Here is a 15,209-nt window from a genome sequence, read left to right as displayed (position 1 = left end):
AAATTACTGCCTTGCCTTTTCAAATATGTTAGTCAAGGCGGGTTGGCTTGCAAATTTAGATAAGAACATCCCTACAGTTTTAAATAATGAAAAACAACCCCAACACCTAAAGCTTTAAGGCTGCAATGTCATTCTTTCAAACAATTGAGAATTCGAGTTTGTCTTCACAACGTTTTGGTTTAATTCTCTATATGGGTTTGGCCCGTGAAGTAGTGAGGTGTTTGGGATGGCAGCAGCCTGGCCGAGGTTGAAACTTTTTTGCGGAGCTACGAACGGCTTCCTTCAGAATTTCAGGCACACTTTCTTTCGCAGCTAATCTGCTATTTACTGGAACTGAGACGTTTGCACACCCGCCAGTGTGGCTTAACATTTTTTGTTTGAAACATTGTGCTTTCTATTAAAAAAGAATAGCCTCCTTAGGCTGTAAAATTATAAGGCCAGTTCATTTGGCATCAGCAGGTGTATTCTAGTGAGCCGCCCAGCTTTCCCACAGTGACTGGTGCTGGCACTGTCTGCTAAGCTGCAGGGAGCAAAATATGCTTGGGCAAAGCCCCTTCACGTCCCAATTGATGGTGTGATGGATTGCTGTTTTAAAGAGCATGTGTAGTGGAGAGACATTTCTATGGCGTTGCACAGGCAGGCTGAGTTTTTTGCTTTTGCTGAAACGTTCTGCCTTGAGCGCATGTAGAAATGAGGTTTGTTGAAGCATCTGGTGGGCTGTGTGGGGCCTCTGGCAAGCGTGTGGTGCAGGCCACCTGTGCCTGCTCTTCTGAATGAGATGGATGTCTTCTTTACGTAGTGACAAAGTAGCGTGCCACCAATGTTGTTCCTTGATGCCTTGAACCCACAATGATTCACAATGAAGATCTGAAATACTTTCTATGAGCGTTTTCCTGGTGGGTTTTTGCCAGGTCAAAACCTGTTCTGTTTCAACTAAAATTTCCTGATTTCTTCCCCAAACATTAAAATTGGTATTATTTTTGTCTGCAGTAAATCTGAATTACTAGAGTGGCATTTTCTCTCTCTCTTTTTAAAATATTTTATTTTCCATTTTTTAAAGACAATGTTCTTATACATTCACATCCTTTTCAATTTCTACATTTCTGGGATTACTCAGATCCCTTGGACTCCCCCCTCCCCCAGGTTTCCAATTTTTCATTATTATTAATAATAATCTCCTTTTTTACCTTTACTCATATTACATTGTAAGTGTCATAACAGTCCTGCTAATGTATTTAATTATATACAGTGGTCTTTAAGATATTCTATAAACTTTTTCCACTCTTGACTGAATTTCTTGACATCTTGGTGCCCGATCATCACGGTCATATTTGCCCTTTTGGTGTATAGAGTGGCATTCTCTGTTTAATATCTTCAAAAGCTTTTGATGATTTCAAAATTGTTCAATTCTGCTTTTTTTTCATATCCAGGCTTTACTAGCATTGGGAATCAGTCAGTCGGTGAGGACGCCAGATCCCAGTCATCCGTATGTTATTTTTTTCCCTTTTTAGTTTTAAAAGTCCCTAACTTCTAAAGTAGTTTAGAATGTCTTTCGAAGCCCAAATCAGACACCTTTTCAATGTTTCCAACTTAACATTGCGACGTATCGCTGCATACGTTCAGGTTCCAGGTCTGGTGAAAACAGCTGGTAGTTTGGGCTTTTCACATGTAAGGTCAGTTTTGTCCATGTGCTCCTCTCTTTGGCGACTGCCAATACTGGAAAGCGATTTGTGGCAAGTTCTAAAGTATTGCGTTTCAATGATGGACTACAGTCTTTGAGGTTTTCTATTTAGGTTGTGTTAGCTTTTGTATAATAATAATAATTTATTATTTATACCCTGCCCATCTGGCTGAGTTTCCTTAGCCACTCTGGGTGGCTCCCAATCAAGTGTTAAAACAATATAGCATTAAATATTAAAAACTTCCCTAAACAGGGCTGCCTTCAGATGTCTTTTAAAGATAGGATAGCTGCTTATTTCCTTCACATCTGAAGGGAGGGCGTTCCACAGGGCAGGCGCCACTACCAAGAAGGCCCTCTGTCTGGTTCCCTGTAACCTCACTTCTCGCAATGAGGGAACTGCTAGAAGGCCCTCAGCACTGGATCTCAGTGTCCGGGCTGAACGATGGGGGTGGAAACGCTCCTTCAGGTATATTGGACCGAGGCCATTTAGGGGTTTAAAAGGTCAGCACCAACACTTTGAATTGTGCTTGGAAATGTACTCTCTCAGGACTGGTGTTATGTGGTCCCGGCGGCCACTCCCAGTCGCCAGTCTAGCTGGTGGATTAATTCTGGATTAATTCTAATTCTGGATTAATTGCAGTTTCCGGGTGACCTTCAAAGGTAGCCCCACGTAGAGCGCATTGCAGTAGTCCAAGCGAGAGATAACTAGAGCATGCACCACTGGTGAGACAGTTTGCAGGCAGGTAGGGTCTTAGCCTGCGTACCAGGTGGAGCTGGTAGACAGCCACCCTGGACACAGAATTAACCTGTGCCTCCATGGACAGCTGTGAGTCCAAAATGACTCCCAGGCTGCGCACCTGGTCCTTCAGGGGCACAGTGACCCCATTCAGGACCAGGGAATCCCCCACACCACACTTAAGTAGGGTTTTGTTTTTGTTTTTTTAAACACCCTCAAAATATATGAGAGCCATTACGATTTTTAGCTACCCAGCAGGCTCCAAAACATGGGGAGACATCAGGTTTCTGCTTTTTCTTGTAAGACAGGGACAGACAGCCACGTTGCTTTCAAGGCCGATATATGACAGCAGGTGATCAGGGGGTCCCATGCCAAAGGGCAAGCCAGACCCAGCAGTGGGCAAGTCCTTTGCTGGAGTCCATCGGATATCTATTTACACACTCTTTAACACAGAAATGCGCACACAGGCACACACCTTCCTCCTCTGCGCATGTACACACGAACTCACCCTCCCCCTTTCTTGCACAGACACACTCTTTAGCCTCCTCCCACAGCGACTGTGATGCAGCCAAGATTACTGAGAATGGCATCACGGAGATGGTGGTTTTGGGTGCGTTGGTGTCCGGGACTGGGCAGAGGAGGATTGGTGCATTTTAAATAAAAGGGCACATTCTACTCATGTAAAAACACGCTGATTCCTGGACCGTCCGCAGGCCGGATTTAGAAGGCGATTGGGCTAGATCCGGCCCCTGGGCCTTAGTTTGCCTACTCATGCCCTAGAGAGCTGACTGCTTGTCAGTATATAGACAGTCCAGACTTAGGTGGACCAACGGTCTGACTCCATACAAAGGAATTTTGTACACAAATATTGCACGCTCTCTCTTTCTCTCTTCTCCTGTTCCCAAATCTCCACCCAGATATGGCTTCACAAACATGCGCTACATTGCATCCCTGATCAGTGGCGTTGGCATTTTCATGATGGGCGCAGGGCTCTCATGGTATCACGGCATCATAGGTTTGATGAATCCTCAGCCCATAGAATCTCTTCTTTGGGTGAGTTGTCACCATCTTTTGAAAATTGCAATGCTTTAGTGAAGTTTAGTATCATTAGCCCGTTGTGCTAGCAGAACAGCAGCGTTGGACCCAGACAGTGAGTAGTTTTTGCGGGGCTCGCCTTGCTGTGTTTGATAACTTCTTTTACTTTTTGGGGGGGAAGGCAGGGGAATGGGTAAGCTGGCAGCGTTTGGGCTGCAGAAAAAGTAATCCATCTTGGTCTTTAAGTGAGTATTGTAAGAAGTAGGGCATGTTTTCAGGCTGTAAAGACAGATACCACGTCTTAATGCTAGGTCTCCTTTTTTTGATGCGATAAAATTTTGATTTTGGATGCAATATGTCAATAGTGTTTCATATTATGGTATGCCTGAGTTACGTCTGCTTCAGAACTAGGAAGTCACTACTGCTACAGAGCATCACCATTGTAATAGTCTAACCAGTTTGGCAAAACACAGTCCTGGCCCTTAGCCTATGAGTCAGGAGACTAGAGTGCTTCTTGAGATTACCACAGTTTTAATATTTTGGCTCCCCTGCTTCCGTCTTGTCTCACAATATAGGAAGTTGTTTTTTATTCCTGAAAAAAACCAGACGACTGTTTTCCCCCAAGGCATTCTACTGTATAACTACATTCTCCCTTATTACTTCTAGGCTTATTGTATTTTAGCAGGATCACTGGTGTCTGAAGGAGGTATGTATTCCAGTGGGAAAATGCATTATTACTTTGCCATTACTTTGCTGATGCATTAATAGTTTTTTTAAGGCTTGAACTTGCTTCTAAGTGAGTATACAAAATTAAGCATATAACATTTCAAGCTATTATAGTTTAACTCTTTAGCATGCAAATCTAAAGTGGTGTGTGTGTGTGTGTGTGTGTGTGTGTGTGTGTGTGTGTCCGTGTCCTAGGGGATGAAACTCCTGCTTGCCTCACCCACCTAACTTCTGACACGGAGGGCATTTTTAAAATCTATAAATAAAACTTGTGATTTGGCATCTAGGTGTGTTGATCAAATCACTTAAGTTAAAGAACTTGATGCAAAGAAATGCACAACTGGTGCTGTGAGAGGGGATTTTTGTTGATGGGCTTCTTGGATTGCACAGCAAACATCTTTTGAAAGAGACCAGATGAAAAAAGCAAGTCTCTGATATTGGCATGGAAATCTGCAATTCAGAGGAATAAAGAAGAGTGGTTTCCCCCAAATTCTTAGGCTCATCTCAGGCAAGAATTGGATATAGAACTTTAGTTGCAGGCAGTTAAGCCAATCTGAACTGGATATCTTAACGCACTTAGTCTAGAGCAGTGGTTCCCCAACTCCCCCCTCCTCATTTGAAAGTTTGCTGATAGTGGACCACTTAATTATTATTATTTGCCTGTTGTGGCAATTACAGTACACTGTATGCTGTATGATTTTTTACTCGTGTTTCTATTGCTTCTTTTATTTCTTATATTGTATTTTCTTTGCTGTTTTACCCGTATCATTCTCTTTTCATCAGGAGTTGAAATATTTCCCTTGTGTTCTTTCTCTTACTGAAACAATTATTTCACCGCTTTTATTCCAGCTACTCTTCTTGTAGCTATAAATGAAATTCGAAGGAGCGCTCGGGCCAGAGATGTATCCTTCTACCAATATGGTACGTAACATGAGATGAATTTACTCATTTTGTAAAACATAGCAAGAAGCTGTTCTGGTTTCGTTTTTACTTATTTTGAATTTGTACAGCTTAATGTCTCCTGTATTGTTCATAAATGGGAAGAAAAGCCTTATTGTTCATTAGTGCTTCCGGAAATTTGTTGCTACCAAGGAAATAATAACTATTGAACTCTGAGATGTCCGTAGAATCATATTTTAAAACGTTATCAACATTTAACTCTACTTTGCAGCAAACACTTTATTAAAAGCTTTGGCAAGTTTTCATTTGTTTAACTCTTGTGTGGCTGCGTCAGCACCTCACTGTTGCACCCATGTTCAATCTTCAGTCATGCAGGCTCGGGATCCCAGCACAAATGTTGTGTTGTTAGAAGATACCGCAGCAGTTCTGGGCGTGACATTAGCTGCTACTTGTATGGGTCTGACTTCTCTTACAGGTAAGCCTTTCTATGAGTTTGAGTCCTGGCAGAATTTTCTTCTAACTTGCAAGCAGGGCAAGTTAAAAGAAGCTAATCTTCTTCTAAGACAATTGGCAAAAAAACCCCCAGTAATACTCAAGTGCTTACAACAAACTGAGGATAAGTAGACAAAACCTTCCTGGACTGGAGTGCTGCAGGTTGGAGATTTGACTTCTGCTTCTATAAAACCCTTGCACATAGAAAAATTGCACGTTGGGGGTCAGGGCTAGTCTAGAACCCCACTGATCTTGTGCAATGTTCTGACAGCATGCTAGTTTTGCTCTTCCATTCTCATGCATTTTTCCTTTTTCGTCCTGACTTTTAGACTGTAAGTCTGTGGGCAGGGGGCTATCTTGGCTGTGTGTATGTATTTAAGCATGATTATTGATCATGATATGGGACGCGGGTGGCGCTGTGGGTAAAACCTCAGCGCCTAGGACTTGCCGATCGCATGGTCGGCGGTTCGAATCCCCGCGGCAGGGTGCGCTCCCGTCGCTCGGTCCCAGCTCCTGCCCACCTAGCAGTTCGAAAGCACCTTCGGGTGCAAGTAGATAAATAGGGACCGCTTACCAGCGGGAAGGTAAACGGCGTTTCCGTGTGCTGCTCTGGTGCCGGTTCGCCAGAACAGCTTCGTCACGCTGGCCACGTGACCCAGAAGTGTCTGCGGAAAGCGCTGGCTCCCGGCCTATAGAGTGAGATGAACGCACAACCCCAGAGTCTGTCAAGACTGGCCCATACGGGCAGGGGTACCTTTACCTTTATTGATCATGATACAACTTTTTCTCCCCAAGAGCGGGTTAGAGCAATTTTAATTAAATGGAGACCTTAACTGGCCATTTCTGCTCCTACCTACCTTAACTCCCTCCTCACCCTTCTGGTTAGTGATGACTTTTATATGTGTGAATTGCATAATACTGTAACTTACATTCGTCACTCTTGCCCCATCCATTACGTGGCATTGGGAGCAAGCCAGCAGTAAATCACACTGTGCAAGTTGGAGTTAACGTTTTTTTTTAGCAAGAATGCAGTCTGCGCAGACTTGTTGAAGTGTCGGGTCTAATGACTACAGAAGCTCATCCCCAGTAGGTCTTGCCTCTACTGGGCAAGTAGGATCAGTTGCTGAGAGTGAAAGGCCCCACCTCCACACAGCCCTCTATTGGAGCAATTGGAGACTGTGCCTGTATGAAGCCAATCTCTCCTCCACCCATTTCATGCCTCTTCTGGTCCTGGGAGATAAGCGGGGAGGGGAGCTTGTTGCAGACACCTATGAGTCTTCACCAGCCAAACTCCCTTCTGCCTCTTGGCCTCCCTCCTCCTCTGCTTCAGCTTCTGCCTCTGATTCTGGGCTCCTCTCTGCCACATACTCTCCCAGCTCACTAAGCCCTGTTGCCTCTTCAGCTTCCAGCACCTCTTCCCTCCCCAGTCTTCTCCCTCTGCCCACTCATCGTTCTCCCGCCACCATTCCCCAGGCTCTGAGCCTTCTTCCCTTGGTCATCAGGTTACGTAGCGAAAAGTGTGAGTGCAGCATAGCTTCATCCCTAAGTGATCATCTCCACCGAGAGAAATGGAGAAGGCACACAACAGCAATCCCTTTTGAGAAATGAATTTGTGTCTGTGTGTATCCTTTCAGGTAACCCATACTACGACAGCCTGGGGTCCCTTGGTGTGGGGACACTGCTGGGAGCTGTATCAGCCTTCCTTATTTACACCAACACTGAAGCTCTGCTGGGAAGATCCATCCAACCTGACCAGCTACAGAAACTTACAGAGTTACTGGAAAGTGATCCTGCTGTAAGGTAAGAGAGTTGGGTGGGGAAGGATCTATTTGATGGCAAAAAACATCAACAAAAAAGACAGAGCATGTAATGGGTGGAATAATGAGTTCTTCTTTCAAGTAAACTTTGGATTTTTTTTATGGGAAGAAAGTTTTGGGTCATGTGGCCGTTTGCTTGGGCAGCTCGAAACACCTAATTGTTTTTGCTTTGTCCCACCACATCCTACAAAATATTTGTCTCAGAGCCATTCATGATGTTAAAGCCACAGATATGGGAATGAGTAAAGTGAGATTCAAAGCAGAAGTCGACTTTGATGGACGGGTTGTTACTCGGTCTTACCTGGAGAAACAAGACATTGAACAGCTGCTACAAGTATGCATAAATACGCGTGGTTGTTTTCAGTAGTTTTTCTTAAGTGCACTTAAAAACCCCCAAATCAGTGGTATATGTACTTTGTATTTATACACAATTCCTCTAAAGTTTATAGGCTGTATACAAATTTGCCTTGTGGGTTTTCAAGCTGGCATAGAACACTTTTGACAAGTACAGTGGAACCTCTGTTTTCGAACGTAATCTGTTCCAGAAGACCATTTGACTTCCGAAATATTCAAAAACTGAAAGTGGAAGCCTTAGTACAAATAGGGAAACTCAAAATGGAAGCCACGTGGCATGTTCGGCTTCCTAAAATCGTTAGAAAACTGAAGCAGTTCTGGGTTTTTGGTGTTCAAAAGCCAAAATGTTTGTCAACCGATGTTTGACAACCGAGGTTCCACTGTAAATACAACAGGGAATTATTTACAATGTAGCTTTACTTCACAGCTCACAACAACATAAATGAGGAATTGTTTAATCCTACGTTAATGAGAAGGGGATTATTTTTTGGCTGAGCTGATGTGATGCCTTAGAATGTTCACAGACATTCAGCTCTAGGAAAGTTAAAACATATGGAATGTAAAAGGCTAACTTTTGCCTGGATTGTGTCCTTTGTATTTAGTTCTGCTCTGATAATTCAGTTTTTAACATGGTATGGTTTTCATTACTGTAAAACTTATCCTTTTTTTGTGTGTGTGTTTTTAAAAGGAAGCCTTCTTAACTTCTAAGAAGTGTGTTCTTAAAAATGAAGGATATTGTAAACGGTGTATAATAATGAGGTCTGCTTGTAACATCTAGTTAAACAGAAAACTGTGCTAAGCTAATTCATATTCTGCACTGGGGATTCTGCAGCCTGAGTGAGTAGTGCAGTTTAAGCTAGTTCGTGTTCATCTCCTTAGTGGTTGTAAGCATGTTTCTGCATTTCTGGAGAAGGACAGCAAGCTGCCTATGCTTTATCATCTCCCTACCAAAAGTTCAAATAAAATTCTGGCTTTGGAGATTTCACCAGGCGATGCCTGTAGACTTTGAAGCTTAACCTTGCACCTGTAAGCATTAGAAACCTTTTTTTTAAAAAAATAAATAAAAGCCTGAGATTCTCAAGGGTCCTTAGCTCTGTGGATTTTCTGCACCTGCTCACAAACTTGGAATACATATAACATGAATATATCCAGTTAATAGATATCACTGCCAGCTGACAGTCCAGTTCTATGCCAACACTGAGTTTAAGCAGTTAGTGAAAATAGGTTCATTCTCCCATTTTTTTAAAGCATGGCATGACCCGTTACGTGGAAAAGTCTTTGCATTTACAAGATAGGAAAGCATATTTGTTATTTCCCCCCTTGCCACTTTTAAAAGCTTGCTTGCTTAACTTCACGGCAGGAAATCCAGCAGGTGACGACTCCTGAAGAATTAGAGAATTTCATGCTGAAACATGGCGAAAATATAATTGACACGCTAGGGGCAGAAGTCGACCGGCTTGAGAAGGAGCTGAAGGTAAGAGTTTGGCTGGTGAAAAAGGAGAAGGAGAAGTACGTCTTTGCGGAACCGGCCTCGGCGGGAAACGCTCTCCTTCTGTAATTGAGGCTCCGTTAGGCGAATATGCCCATTTCAGGTTCACGGGTGGTTAAAACGTTGTAAACAAAGACCCAGAGCAGAGATGGGAACCCTGTTTCTGTCCAGGGGCTAACATTCCCTTATGGACAACATTCTGGGGCCTGCACATCAGTGGTGGGCTAGATGCAAAAGCAAGCTACCGTATTTTTCACTCCATAAGGTGCACCTGACCATAAGGCGCACCTACTTTTTTGGGGGGGGGGGGGAATTCAAGGGGAAAAAATTATTTAAAGGGAGCACTGAGCAGAGCCTGTATGCATCCCAGGCTCTGCTCAGCGCTCCCTTTCATGAGCTGCGTAGAGCATGTGTGCGGCGCTTGCGGGCTTTTCCCCGTGGAGGGAAAAGGGCAGCCCTCCTTGGGGAAAAGCCCCCAAGAGCCACACACACACTCCATGCAGCTCTTTAAAGGGAGTGCGGCTCTTGGGGGCTTTTGCGGGAGGTGGGGGAAGTGAGAGAGCCTTGATCTGTCCCTTCCCCCACCTCCCACAAAAGCCAGGGATAGCCGCGTGAAGCCTTCCCAGGGCAATGGGATGAAGGCTCCCCGCTGCCCTGCGGAGGCTTCGCGGGCTACCCCAGAGCTGCTCAGGAGCTTGTGGGGGCTGGCGGGGGAAGCCCGGGTTCCCCCCCTCAGCCCCAGGGACCACACATTCGCTCCATAAGACGCATAGACATTTTCCCTTAGATTTTAAGAGGGAAAAAGTGCGTATTATGGAGCGATAAATACAGTAGTTGCCCTACCTCCAAAATCCAGGGAAATAAAGATGCATGATCAAAGTTCAGGGACACCTTCCAACCAGGCACAAAGTGCAGAGAGTACAAGGATGGTGTGTGGCCTGGGAAGAGCCCCAAGGTCCAGAATGAGAGAGGCCCAGAGGCTGGAGCTTCCCCATGACTGGCCTCTTGGCTTCTCTGGCCACCTTGTTTTGGGAACAGCCTCCTGAAGAAGCCCCACTGCGATGGAAGGGAGCACTTCAGAAAAAGTAGCTGAGGATGCCTACATCAAGAATTTGTTGTTCACGGTCATGGATGCTTTAGTTTAGATTCCCTTCCAACTCTTCTATGATTCTACTTGCCCAGAAACGTAATCAGCAAGTCCACAAGGACAAAAGTGGAGCAGTGAGTGGAGTGTTGAATTTGGAAGGGAGAGGCCTGGATTCAGGTCCCTGCTCAGTTGTGGAACGTGTTATGTGGCCTCTGGTCAGTTGTTATCTCTTCACCTCGCAGGCAGTTTTTCATGGTAACGCGAGTGTCCGAGAAGACCATGGAAAGCACCCTGAGCTCCTCAGAGACAGGATGGAATAATAAAATGTTAAATCCGAATGATTTATTTTGCATGTGTTCAGTACTGATCACATGCTTCTTCCAGGGAACTCAGGACCATGTACATGGGATTCTCCCTTTTTATCCTCTCCTCACTCAGCCTGAGGAGGTGAATCACTCCAGGCTGCTAAGAGAGCCTCTGAGCAGAGCTCTGAACTTGGGTCCTTGCCTCAACTCAAATCCAAGATTTGATCCATTGTGCGGTGTCGACATTCTTCCCACGTGCTTGTTTAAAGGCATTATGGTTTTCGTTTCAGAAATTGAATCCTGAGGTGCGCCACGTGGATCTGGAAATATTGTAGTCTACACGGAAGCAGCTTTTAAAGTCTTCCGGATCGGCCAAACTGAGGAGCGGAGCAGCATCCGAAACTGCCGGGATCTCAAAAGATGTCATCACATTTCAGCTTTCCGATTCTCTCAGTGCTGGTTTTCCTCCCAGAGTGAACGGCTTCCTTTGAACTGGTTTTCCAGGACAGCTGGTTGCCGCCTGAAAGCGTAGCGGAGAGGAATACTTGGGACTAGAAACTTTTAATTTAAATAAGTTATTGAAATGTCATTTTCTGAAAATGCACACTATATATTTGCTGCCCTAGACCAAGGTTTTGTATCTCATTTGCACATTAGCTCTGATGCAGCTGCTATTCTTAAGCGTATATTAGAGTTCCATGCCCAATTTTAAAGGCTTCCTCCCTCCTTGAGTCAAATGGCTGTGTTCCAATTCTGTAGCCTTCTCTGACTTTTCATGTTATGAACGTAATGAGAATTCTGTCCTTTCACCCAGTATCATGAGCTGGTAACCTTCCTCCTTGTAGTGTTTTGATGGTTCTTGACAATTTGATCAGACCCACTTGAGTGATCCAATTCGTTGCTCTAGAGCAAGCGTGCAGAGAGTATATGAGTAAATAGGAACTTGTCATATGGCTCCTTCCTTACAGTAGTGTTGTGGTCCAATAGTTGCTCCCAGCAAAGCCTGCAAATATTCCACCCGTGGAATCGGGGGAAATGGCATTGTTTTGTAGCCACTACTGTGTTGCGTCTCCCTAATAGTTCAGCCTAATCCCCTAGATGAAAGTTGTAGGTATCACTTGGAATGATGGGGGGGGAGGCAATTGTGGGGTGGCATCACCTTCTATTCAGAATCTTAGGGTAGTATTGTTTTATCATCCATTTGGTGTGGAACATTTAGCATGCTCTAAAATGCACTGAGGCTATTTATAAAGAGGCTCCATCATCCAAACAACTGTGCAACCAATTCCATACACCTAAGATGACTTTAGACTTGTGTTTCTTAAACAGAAAACTGTTTTCAAAACAGAGGGTAGTTTATAAAAAAAAAAAACAGCTCCACAATAATTTAATGCCTCTGCTTTTTGAAGAAGACACAGTCCAAAATCCCTCTAAAACAGCACGAAGCAGAATTGGAAACAACCATTTGGATTCCAGCCAGAATATTTATTTCTAACTTGCACTGCTTATGTCGCTCTGAATGGCAAGCTGTGGTTTATAACATGAAACTTCTCGTCTGTGGGGAATAAAACAGTGACAGTTCACTTAAACGTAGAAAGTTCAGTACTGGGGCTTTGAATATTGTTTGCAGTGGTAGCCAGGAAGAAGTGGGAATCCAGATTGTAAGCTCTTGAGGCTGGGTGACAATCCTGGCACTATTTAACTTGGACGAATTTTGTAAAAGTCAGAGGAAATGTACTCTGAAGGTAAGTGGTATAAGAGGACTGTAACCTTTATCGTTAGCAGAGGCTAAAACTGAACATGAATCATGCAGGTTTGGGGCTGGTTCACACAGACATATATGCATCACTCAGCACTCGGTGTGTAAGCGGACTTTGTTGCTAGGTAATGTCATGCAATTTTATCCGTCTTTAGTCCTGGATCTGTGATGACTTTTATAGAAATGTGTCACCATTTGATGTCTGCAAACGTGATGTGCACACGTGCCAGCCAGCTCTCAGTAAGCGAAACTTCAGTGGTAAAGTTGCGTTGTAAGGGAGGTACTTTAAAAAAGTAGGAGTTGCTTATTGAAATGACTTTGGCCCGAAGGCTGAATTTCCAGATTCAGTGGCCTTGATAGTGCTGTGGAACAATGATACATAAACCTGCTGTGCAAAGCAAGATATATGGATAATAATAATTTTTAAAACAACTGTGCTGGAGACTAAAATGGATCAGCATTGGCTTACTTTCTAAATTTAAAATGTCGCTTTTTAAAGTAAACGTAACTTATGCCAATAAAGGCCAATAAGAAAAGTAAATGTAACTTTGAACTAGCATGCCTCTTGACAACATGGAAATTAACAACAGCATGCATTTTTATGGTACTGTTTTGGATTTTAGGTTTCAGAAATGTACATATTGTAATTAGTACGTAATGATAACTTTATTACATAAATTTAGAAGTAAAGGCGCTCTTTGGTTTTTTAAAATCTTGATTTCTCAAGGGCAATTTCTTAGTAAATGCTTAATTGCAGCTGAGGGTCCTCCTCACCCCCAAACTATATTATGGGCAACCTGTTTTTCAATCATTTGCACTTCTTCCAGCATACAGGGAGCTTCTCTGCACACACCTCTGGTAGATGCAATGGTTAAAGAGGTATGCACATCAAAACAAACAGAGATGTAACTTTGAGTTACATATGCACATCTATTGAATGGTTCTGTCTGCTGAGAGCATCTTATGGATCAAGAGAAGTATAGGGACATTAATTTCAAGGGGAGCTTTGTTTCCTTGCAAAGTGTGCTTCGGGTGGGTTTGCAAATGGTCACTCACTTGGTTACACATGGCAAGTAGGAATCTCCTCTAGGCAAATGGGCAGGGAAACTTAAAATAAGTTGTTTGTTTTGGGTTCCAAGCTTCCAAGGAAATGGAGGCAGACCAGGATGAATTGTCTGGGCTTCTACCCTTTGCAGACTTATTTGCAAGGCTGGCTTTAGACTTCATACTAGATTAATAATACGTTTGTTGAAAATGTAACTTAGTGCTCTGTTTAAAGGTAAGGTGTAAATATCTGTATAAACTTTAATAGGCAGCGAATTCTCATTTGTAGTGCACTTTGATCTCATCAGTAGTGGCCTTTGATCTCCTGCTGGTGAGTGGTCTCCTCCGCTTGTGAATCTGGTGCCCTCTAGATGTTTTGAACTGCATTGGCCCCAGCCAGCACAGCATGTTCTGATCTGTAAAGGTTGCCTCTTCAGTGGTTCTCCAAGTGTGGGGCAGGTCGTTCTTAGTGATGTGCCTGAGCAAGGGTGTAAAAAGTGCCTGGGAGGGGATAGGATTGGGAAGCAGAGCAGTGTTTCCCAAATTTGGGTCTGCAGCTGTTTTTGGACTACGGTTCCCATTATCCCTGACCACTGGTCCTGCTAGATAGGGTTGATGGGAGTTGTAGTCCAAAACCAGCTGGGGATCCAAGTTTGGAAAACCCCTGAGCTAGAGTGTCCTCCTTGCATAGGCCAAGACTAGAGTGGGCTGAATGGCTGTTGAAATGAGGACTACTCTTGACTCTCATTGGGATTATGGGATAAATGCTCCTCTCTTGTCTCAACATCTCAACCTGCCTTGGGAAGAAGAGAATCTGCTTGGGTAGAAGTGTCCCTGCTCATTCTATCCCTCTTCTAATCTGTTGGGTAAAGATTCCACTCCACAAATCCTTGCTTGCAGTAAAAAGTTGCACACAACTGCCTTTAGGTATCTGCACATGCCTCACCGTGGAAGAGATTGTTGATGTAGTACTGACATCTGAATAAAACGAACAATAAGTGTGTGGGGGGGACCGTCTGATATTTGTGAACAGTAATCTTCTGGTGGTCATGCGTCTCGTGTCCAAACCACTGTGAAATAGAAGTTTGCACATATTTTTGCTGACCAGTCATGATACTGGCAATCCACTTTTCATGGAATTAATTGTGTACCGGCATAATAATGGAAAGAATGTTTATTCGGGATTCTCTTGAGTTGTCGTTCTTTATGATGCACAATGAGCACTGGCCCAAGATCTACAAAATATTTTTTTATAGACTGTATGCAGAACTGGGGTTGTATTTGGTACTCGTATGTTTGTTTTCTGCTTTGTGGACTTAGCTCTTTGCGCTGTTAAGGTGTGATCCTTTTTGCCTACCTTTTTATTGATGCCGTGGATGGTTCTGATGCTGTAGAGCAAGCAAGGCTAACCTGTGGTCCTCTAGATGTCGCGGAACGCCAACACGCACCACCCCCTGCCTGTGTGGCCAATAGCAAGGGATGAAGGGGGTGTAATCCAACAACATCTGGAGAACCACACATTCTGCATCTCTGTTATAGAAGCCTGAAGAGCCTTGGATTAGGCAGCTGAATGTCAAGTGGCAGAACCTGAGAATTGGAATCCTGAAGGCCGTGAGCAACCACAGCTAAACGGCATAGATACTGGCTCAATGCCATGCGTTTTTGAATGACACCTTGTGAGCATTTCTGGAGATTTTGGATGAATGATACCTGAAATTTTTGATACTGCACATCACAGCGTAATTTCTCTTTCCTGGGTACAGTGGTACCTCACAAGACGAATG

General features: G+C 43.9%; 1 protein-coding gene across 1 annotated transcript in view; it reads left to right on the top strand.

The window, feature by feature from the left end:
- The window catches only part of SLC30A9 (solute carrier family 30 member 9), a 33,091-nt gene extending 19,998 nt beyond the window's left edge, over nucleotides 1-13,093 (top strand). Inside the window, exons 10-18 of the mRNA XM_083754989.1 lie at nucleotides 1,431-1,486; nucleotides 3,335-3,470; nucleotides 4,119-4,158; nucleotides 5,028-5,099; nucleotides 5,446-5,553; nucleotides 7,205-7,370; nucleotides 7,592-7,721; nucleotides 9,102-9,215; nucleotides 10,913-13,093. Of these exons, the coding sequence (XP_083611115.1) occupies nucleotides 1,431-1,486; nucleotides 3,335-3,470; nucleotides 4,119-4,158; nucleotides 5,028-5,099; nucleotides 5,446-5,553; nucleotides 7,205-7,370; nucleotides 7,592-7,721; nucleotides 9,102-9,215; nucleotides 10,913-10,957 (867 nt within the window). The 3' untranslated portion in view covers nucleotides 10,958-13,093. The remainder of the gene's footprint in view (nucleotides 1-1,430; nucleotides 1,487-3,334; nucleotides 3,471-4,118; nucleotides 4,159-5,027; nucleotides 5,100-5,445; nucleotides 5,554-7,204; nucleotides 7,371-7,591; nucleotides 7,722-9,101; nucleotides 9,216-10,912) is intronic.
- Nucleotides 13,094-15,209: the final 2,116 nt, after the last annotated feature.

Source organism: Podarcis gaigeae (assembly GCF_964106915.1).
Source record: "Podarcis gaigeae genome assembly, chromosome: 9".
NCBI classification, from domain to species: domain Eukaryota; kingdom Metazoa; phylum Chordata; class Lepidosauria; order Squamata; family Lacertidae; genus Podarcis; species Podarcis gaigeae.
The sequence above is the reverse complement of the archived record's forward strand: the minus strand, read 5'-3'. Positions and strand labels throughout refer to the sequence as shown.